Here is a 9272-nt window from a genome sequence, read left to right as displayed (position 1 = left end):
GCAGACACCCTGTGGCCAGCCTGGTCAATTACACAGCAGTAAAGCAGCACTGGTGGAAAAGGAAAGCAACAGGTGTCTCCATTTGCTAGGTGTCAAAGCAAAAGAAGATATTTGAAAAGGGCTAATGGGAGGGGGTGGGAATGCTTCAGAGGCTAAACTTTATTAAGAGATAGTTCAGGCCCCCCTTCCTTGGATGTTCAGTTTTTTCCTCCTTTAGTTTTATACCTGGCCTCTCAGGCATAAGCTTCCAGATAAAATCACAATTCAGTACGTAATCAATACAGCTCTAAAGAAGTAAGCCTCTAGCCATTCTGTTTGTGAAAATTGCAAGGCAAAAAGGGCAGGTAGCATTCGATTTGAAGTTCTCTGTAAAAAGCAGCTTCCTCCACATTTGCGGGTATTACATTTTAAATGTTATCAACATTGCATTTTACTAAAATGCATAAATTTTACACTAGGTGTATTAGGGAGAGTTTTGCATTGATTTTGTGTTTAATCCTCTGTTCCAACATCAGGAATATGTGGCTACAGGCAGTGCCTTTGGTATGTGCTTATTCCTTGGTGGGCAGGCAATAGAAGGGGGAAACCTTTTCCTGGAGTGATAAGGAAGCACTGTCTATGTAGAATGGTCACTCTGCCCCTTGGATCAGTGGGGAATTATACTGAGCTGGGGAATTACTCTGGGCTGGATGAGCCTTGATGATCAGTAATGAAATTAACATCTCACAGGATAAAACCTCCTAGGACCCAGTTTAATGGTCCTGCTGCTGCTTTTGGCTGCTTTCTGTGTTTTCCACCTGATGCATTTCTAGCCATTTCTAAATGCACAGCACACAGTTCATGACAAGCCAACAGAGGCACAGCAAATAGGGTTGCCAACAGGTCTGGAGAAAACATCCTGTCCCTTTAATAGAGGTTTAATGTGTAGAACTTTTCTCCTGGACACCTGGAGCTTTTCATAGCATTGAGGTAAATAGCATCATATAGTAAACAGCATTCCATTAAGCCTGTATTAAATGAACAGGACATTTTCATCCAGAGCAGTTGGTAACCTTAAAAGGAAACTCCACAACTCTGCAGCATGTACATCTGAGCAGTAGCAGTGATGAACTGCAATGTAGGCAAGTCCGTGGGATGGGTGCAGTTCTATGTGTGTTTTTATTGGATCATCTACTGAAATGTTGCAAGAGTTCCTGAGATTTTATGTTCATGTGAATACGGCAAAAATCTGAAAAGACCACTCTCTATGTTCAACTTGATGTTTATGAGCCATCAGCTGGCTCTGTTGCACTCAGAACAAAGGAGCTGACGGCTGCCTATTAGATTGCAAAAGAAAACAGGAATCCAGTGGCACTTGAATCTAACAAACTTCATTCCTGCATTTAAGGCATTAAAAATCAATTGCAGATAATTAGACTCTGGCCACTAGAAAAATGGGTATATGTTAGGCCTTTTCATACCCTTCCAAGAAAATGTAACAAATTAAGAATATTCAGTAAGAAAACATATTATGTACGTGCTCTGGCTTCAGTTCTGTATGAATTTCAGAGAAATCAGTGCAGAATGGGCAAAGCAGAGTAGAATGAATAATTGTCTTCTCCATCACAAAACACATTTTATGCATCTGATAAAGTGGGATGAAGCCCACAATAGCTTCTGCTTCAATAGCTTCAGGGTGCCAGTTTGGTGTGGTGGTTAAGTACGCGGACTCTAATCTGGGAGAACCGGGTTTGATTCCCCACTCCTCCACTTGCAGCTGCTGGATGACCTTGGGCAAGCCATAGTTCTGACAGAACTGTTCTCTCAAGGACAGTTTTGGAAAGAACTCTCTCAGCCCCACCTACCTCACAGGTGTCTGTTGTGCGGAGAGGAAGGGAAAGGAGTTTGTAAGCCACTCTGAGACTCAGAGTATAAATCCAATCTCTTCTTCTTCTTCTTCTTTTGATCCCCCACCCCCACGCTCCCTTTTCATGGCTCCAGGCAAGGAGTTCCTCCACCCTGTTCCCTCTTCACGTTTTGCAGCCCAGTCCTATCAGTCACTGTGGTGGCACAGAATCACATGGGGGGGGGGGTGCTTTGCTAACTAGTGCAAAAGTCTCACTCTGCCATGCAGCACCAGGACCTTGTGAGAACATTTACCTGACACCGAGAACAGTTCTCTTGCTATGGCCTTATTGACAGTAAATGCTTGGAAGCACAACAAGGTGCCCCGTTTTTTGCTGGCATGGTTTCTGTGCCTTTTACTGCTGTCTGATATACAGACCTGTCACAGGTAAATCTTTCCTCGTATGCAGAGATTCTGTAGGATTTTGAAAGCATCCATTAAGCAACATCAGTTTGCCTTTTCCCTGCTGTGGAATACAGCAAGTTTGCATTGTTAATATTCGGGCTGCCATGTTTGGAATGGGCCCCCGTTGCTTCCCTTTTTACTGCAGCTTGATTTCTGCATATCCAACCTCTGTTAAAGGGACAGGATCAACCCAGCGCGTGAGTGGGGAGTGGGGGCAGTTGGCAACCCTGCCCAACATTCTGGGAATGCTAAGTGGTGGCTGGCTGGGGAGTTCTTCATATATGACTCCTTGACAATGCCTCCAGAACATCCATCCATATTTGTACTTGCTTGCTTGTTTGTTTGTTTTATCATATTTATATCCAGCTCCCTCTCCCCTGGACAGGACTCAGGGCGGCTAACAGCATTTAAAATAACCAAGAGAAACAATATAAAGATACGATAAATAATCTTTAAAATATCAAATGGTTAAAAATCTATCCCCATAATCTATCTACTCAAGCAGGCTAGGATGCATGGATGGTGAAGACACAGCTGAAGCATACCAGCTGCCTGGTAGATCACAATCACCCAAAAGCTGCCTGAAAAAGAGCAGCCTTGCATGCCCTGTGGAACCTAGGGAACCCCGAAAGGCATGCAGCTCTTCGGGCAGCTGGTTCCACAGGACGGGGGCCACTACTGAGAAGGCCCTTGCCCTTGTTAACACAAAGCAGGCAGTTCATGGACCAGGGACTTTCAATAAATTCTGAGGTGAAGATTGTAGAAGACGGGGAGGATCATATTGGGAAAGGTGGTCCCGAAGGTATGAGTGCCCTAGGCCATTTAGGGCTTTAAAGGTAAGTACCAACACTTGAAATTCGTACTGGAAACTAACTAGGAGCCAGTGCACTTGCTGTAGGATAGGAGCAGGGCCAGCCCGCCCATTAGGCAAACTAGACTTTTGCCTAGCGTGGCCAGGCCGTGGCCCCTGGAGGTGGGCGCCAAAATGCTCTGATGCCCTGCCGCCCTCCCCTCCGCCCCTGGGAGGGATGGGGTGGCCTGTGGCGAATGTCTCTTTTTTCTTTCGGGTTCCTGTGGGAGGTCCTGCCCCGTCCACTCTCTCCCAGGGGGGAGGGGGGAGTGTGGTGGAGGCAGGGAAAGGGGGCACCCCCCCACTGCGCAACGGGACTTTGCCAGCTACCGCACCGGGAGATAAAGTGGCTTTGCGGGGTGAGGGCACAGAGTCCCCAGTGGCGGCGGTGCAGCCAATGGCCTGGGTGCGAAGGAAGGGCTGGAGCGGGCGCCCTCTGAGCCACCGTGGCATCTGCGTCATGAGATGGAAGGCCGGGGCTCGGCGGTGCTGGGCTTGGGGCAACTTCTAGCTCCCTTTGGGGAGCAGGAGCTGCAAGAAGAGGCCGCCTCTCCCCCGCGCTGGCCGAGCAGCAGCAGCAGCTCACAAAGTAAAATTTGTGCTCACAAGACTCCACAGCTTAGAGGGAGCATTGCTAGTAAGTCCCCCTGCCAGCCAACTGATTGGCGGGGGGGGGGGAGCAGCTGAGGGCACCCTATCACCCAACCTGGTTGGTTATATGGAACAGTCGTGAACGTCTGCTGAACTGGTTAGCATCAGATTTTCAAAAAACTGCATACACAAAGATGCTGCTGATTTAAACTGAATGGTAACCATTAGCATCGGGGGGGGGGGTGGATTAGAAACCCACTTTAGGAGTGGGCTTCTAATGCACTCCCCAGTCCCTATGTTTGATCTCCCTGTTCATTTCCCACTGAGAGACAGTGGGGAAAATTATTTTTAAATGAAACAACAATGACACTTCTGGTAAATACAAGAAGTGATATCATGTCACTGGCATGAAGTTGATGCCATACGCTAGGATTTGGGCTACACTCTATGGCAAAACCATAGGTTTGCCAAAATCCTAGAGTGTCACATGACTGTCACCGTAATGTGACGTCACTTCCAGTATTTGCCAGAAGTGACATCATGCCACTGGCTTGGTGCCATTTCCTCCATTCCCACCACCCCCTGGTTGCCAGCCATTGGCTTGCAACCCTAGTTTAATGAAGGCTGAAACACAGAAAAGTTAGATCTTGGAGAGTTCAGATTTCTAACTTCACTGTATTTCCACTTTCTCTACACAGTGGTTGTGTGGGTGGGTGATGGACTAGAAGGCTACTGCTAGATAGCACAGTGCACCAGATCCATGTGTTTTGTTGTGCAATGTGTGGATGTGGCTGGGATCTGCAATCCTAGTGTTTTTTTAGTAACCCTGTGTAAAAATCATGATGATCCATGATTTTCTAGTGCTGCCTAGAGACCAGGATATGAGATGTGATACAACAGCAGTTTTGTTTCTGTGTAAAAATCCTAGGAGGACCCATGAAGAACAGAGGCTTCAGATCTCTAACTTTGCTGTGTTTCAGCCTTCTCAAAACACAATGATTGGGACAGGTTAGAAGCCCACTCTACATGAACTGACAGCAGGTTTCTAACCCACCTCCATCTCCAAAATCATCCAGGCCATGGATGCCACTGTCATTTTAAAATGATTTAACTGTGCCTTTTCAAGTGCCAATACAGCTGGGGATGTATGTGTGTGCGTGCAGCCATTTCATTACTTCAGAAGGCATGTGGTTGAAAAGAAGAGCACCTCAGGCCCCTGTGCTGTGGGTCTGATCCACAACATTTTTAAAGCATTTTACAATGGCGGCATCATCTATAGGTGAGGTTCATGGACACTGTCAGAACAAGTTTCACGTTTGGCCCCAAGGAGACAGAAGACGAGTGAATAACTTGAGAGGAGACACGGCCTGCTTGCTTGGTGTCTCGTCTGGCCAGATGAATGAATGGGCCACACAGCTGCCAACCTCACAGTGGACCTGGATTTCTGTTGGAATTACAACTGATCTCCAGACCACAAAGATCAGTTCTACTAGAGCAAATGGCAGCTTCAGAGGGCAAACTCTACGGTATGTCATAAATTCTAGGTGAATCGCTCCCCAGATTCCCCCTTCCACAGTCACTGCCTCCAAATCTCCAGGAGTTTCTCAGTCCAGAGTTGGTAACCCTAGACACTGTGGCAGTGGTAACAGTGATGAAGAAGAGAAACTTCTAGGGCAGTGTTGAGGAGGAGGTGGGCCCACAGAGTGAGTGGAGCCCTTTTCCTGAGGACCCACGAATATTTGGAGTGAGTGATCTATAGTTGTAAATTGGCTTGTCATAAAGAATTCTGGGAATTGTAGAACAAAGTTTGAGTCCAGTGGCACTTTTAAGAACAATGAAGTTTTATTCAAGGCATAAGCTTTCGTGTGCAAGCACGCTTCTTCAGTTTGCTGAGGTTGCTGAGAATCCTGTTAGATATCTCTGGTCTTCCACCATACAACTACAAATCCCAGAATACTCTGGGGAGGTGTGTATACTAAACCAGTTTCAGTTTTTGAGCTAGATGTCCCCTCAGAACACTTAATACTCATAAACCTAAAGTTCCTATAGTTCCTCCATAACTGTAGGGTTGCCAAGTCCTCGCTGTATGTAGAGCGGGGGACTCCAGCGCCACTCCAGGAGTTTGTGTGCACGCGCAAAGCGCATGCGCACCGCAGCCACATCACCCGGAAGTGATGCAACCACGTCGGGCACGCCGGGGGCGGGGCCACAATCATCCAAGGGAAAACCATAGAGTTTTCCCTCGGATGACCACGGCCCTGCCCCCAGCGCGCCCGCGTCACTTCCGGGTGACGTGCTGACGCTGGGCACGTCGCGTGCTTTGGGGGTGGGGTTCCCCCTGGGGCCTGATCCGCCAGTGGCGGGTAACGGGCCTCTCGGGCGGGGGTTTCCCCACCCCCCGGTGGGACTTGGCAAGCCTACATAACTGTTAAAACAGGTTTAAGGTTATAGTGCATATAAAATCCCACATGTCTTCTGTGATGTATCATTGAGACTTCTTTTACAACAGAAACTGAAAAGACACACAAGCCAGTAAAAGGAATAAAAGTTAGCCATGTTGTCCTGGCAAAAGATAGTTAACTAAAATAGCAATACAAAATGAAAGAAATTTGAAAATACATATAGGTTTACCAATAAGTTACTCCTACTGACACAAATATGCTATGTAATAACAAAAGACAGAAAATCTTTATGTACATCATAATTGTTGAAAGGTAATTTAAGGCCAATTCATACATTACTTTTTGACCTGGAAACAGCATCATAAGAAGGATCATTCTTCTGCCCTCCTCATGCGGAGGCAGTTGGCTTTTACCACATCAGGGAGTTTATTTGTCCTATTCTGGTCTTGCAACAGCATGTATTTACTTGTAGATACAATCACAAGAAATAATTCCAACATAAATCCAATGCAGTAAAATCCTATCAGGAGGACTGTGCTGTTGTCACCAAAACTGCAAAGCTGGTCCTAATAGTCAGCTGGAAAACAGTCAGTGCCCCACATGAACTGACACTGCACATATCCCAGAATCCTCTGCAGCATTCAGCAGTTCCTCAGCCAATGAGCAATGTGGAAAGTATTCCCTGAACATAGCATGTTAAAAAAAATGACTGTTTTAGGTAAATGGGAGCATTTTACATGGGGAAACAGAAGGAAACACCATGATTTGATGTAACAGGAAGAACCAGATAATCAAGGATCAGATTACTCATTCTATTGTATTGGCATTCAGAGTGTTTCAATATAAAATGATGTACAATTTTTTACAAAACCCAGTATCTTTTTCACTTAAAATGAGAAGTGGCTAGATTCTGAGGGATCTCAGTTTTAACAGAACTCAGTCCTTAAATCAATTTTAGACAGTTTATTTTGGAACACAAATTGTAGCGTTTTGGCACTGTCCTTGCCGCTGTGTCCTTTTCTTCTCAGAGATGTTTAGTGGTAGTAGTTGCTGAAAGCGTGTAAAATATACAGCAGTGTGGTGATGAATGCAAAGAACTGAAAAGGAGACAAATAATAATTGGTAAATAATGCGTATGAGAGCAAGGAGCCTACCATCTATCATGGAGGCTTCTAGTTTTATTTATTTATTTATTTATTAAATGTATATACCGCCCTCCCCAAATGGGCTCAGGGTGGCTAACAAAGAGGCATATGCCATAATTGAACAACTAAAAACAGAATAAACAAAAGTTTATTGTGCAAGATGCTGTCAAACACAATCCTGTAATCCACAAAGGCTACAAACAGAGCCCGATGCGGTCTAGCTGTGTATTTCTCCACCAAATGGCACAGGCTTGCTCCTCCACTAAAATATTCTCCCTGGTATGGGTATGGTTGTTATCATCCATATATATATGGATGATAACAACCATACCCCAGTTGCTCCGGATCTTGGCGGTTTGATCAATGTAAGTAAAAAGGGCTGCAAGGACCAGAGCCCATCATTCGATACCTGATTTAATCACCTCCAGGGGAATTGAATCTTTCCCAGGGGCTTTCCCCGGTTGTATCTGAGGTACAAGTCTCTGACTGGTTTCTGATCTTGTATTGTAATAAACATTGATTGATTGATTGGTAAATAATGCCTGTTATTGACATATTGTTTCAGAATGGTGGTAAATCTCAAGATAGCTTCACAGGGTCAATTTTTTTCCAAGAAGAAAACTCCCAGGCCCCTTGTAACATATCCAGGACTTCCATGGTCAGAGATGGCATGTTCCCATCACCAAGGCAACTGGACTGCAGCTCAGTTCTCCTGCCATGCTGCAAGCCCATTGTCAAGGTACATAGTACCCCAATGCATACTTCCCAGCTTGAATGTGCCCCACTCCAGCTCTGATGTCCATAGACTGCAGCACTCCAGATCAGGCCAAGACGCCTGCAACTTAGAGTTGCCAACCAGGTCTGGCAGCCATCAGGAGATCGGAGGCTGGGGAGGAATATGAGAGGCAGCCAGTGGAGATGGTGTGATATAATTTCTTGGGAAAACCCGGAAGTGATGTTGTGACTCTCTAGGACTCTCCCAAAACTCTATGGTAAAACAACAGTTTCCTTTACTTCCTAGAGATGCAGGCCATCACACCATCAGCCCAATGGCCTTTCTTTTCCTACTGTCACCCCTTAGAGCAACAGCAGGAAACAGGAGCTGGCAGCAGGGGATTTCTTCCAAAAATCCAACTGATCTCCAAACTACTGTGATTAATTCCCCTTAGGGTTGCCAGCTCTGGGTTGGGGAATACCTAGAGATTTGGGGACAGAGCCTGGGACCTTAGCAGGGTATAATGCCATGGATTCCACTCTCCAAAGTGGCCCTTTTCTGCAGGAGAACTTATCTTGGTCTCATCAATTGTAATAGCGGGAGATTTCCAGTTTTCACCTAGAGGTTGGCAACTCTAATTCCTCTGGAAGAAACGGCAGTTTCGGAGGATGGGTCCAGTTGGCATCACATCTCTTCTGACCTCCATCCCCTCCCCAGGCTCTACTTTCCCCAGGCATCACTCCCAAATCTCCATGAATCTCCCAAACTAGAATCAGCAGCTTTGCTTCTGTTGTTCTTGTTGCCATTCAGTCACAGTTTACTTATGGCAACTCTGTTGTGTTTTCAAGGCAAGAAATGTTCAGAGGTGCTTTGCCATTTCCTGTCTCCGTGTCACAGCCCTGGTATTCCTTGGTGGTCTCCCGTCCGAGTATTAGCCAGGGCAGACCCTGCTTAGCTTCCGAGATCGGGCTAGCCTGAGCCATCCAGGTCAGGGCTGGCAGCCTTGTAACTCCTGGCAAATCAGCTCCAAATCACGAACCCTTTCTCTTTCTCATCACATTCACAACTGCCTCCCTCTGACTGATTACCTAGGAGTGCCACAACAACCCAGGCAGGCTGATGTGAACCATAGGAGGCAGGAATGCCAGCCCCCAAGTGGGGCCTGAGGATCTCCTGGGATTTACAGCTCATCTCCAAACTACAGAGATCAGTTTCCCCTGGAGAAAATGGGTGCTTTGGAGGGTGGACTCTATGGGCACTGCACCCCACTGAGGCCCCT

The 9272-nt window shown here is 46.4% G+C and overlaps 1 protein-coding gene across 1 annotated transcript in view; it reads right to left on the bottom strand.

The window, feature by feature from the left end:
• Nucleotides 1-6095: 6095 nt before the first annotated feature.
• Nucleotides 6096-9272, bottom strand: part of MALL (mal, T-cell differentiation protein-like) — a 35835-nt gene continuing 32658 nt past the window's right edge. Inside the window, exon 4 of the mRNA XM_015416140.1 lies at nt 6096-7230. Within this exon, the coding sequence (XP_015271626.1) occupies nt 7168-7230 (63 nt within the window). The 3' untranslated portion in view covers nt 6096-7167. The remainder of the gene's footprint in view (nt 7231-9272) is intronic.

This window comes from Gekko japonicus, unplaced genomic scaffold, assembly GCF_001447785.1.
Source record: "Gekko japonicus isolate JY-2015 unplaced genomic scaffold, Gekko_japonicus_V1.1 scaffold339, whole genome shotgun sequence".
In the NCBI taxonomy this organism is placed as follows: Eukaryota; Metazoa; Chordata; class Lepidosauria; order Squamata; family Gekkonidae; genus Gekko; species Gekko japonicus.
This window is presented reverse-complemented; position numbering and strand designations above follow the sequence as displayed.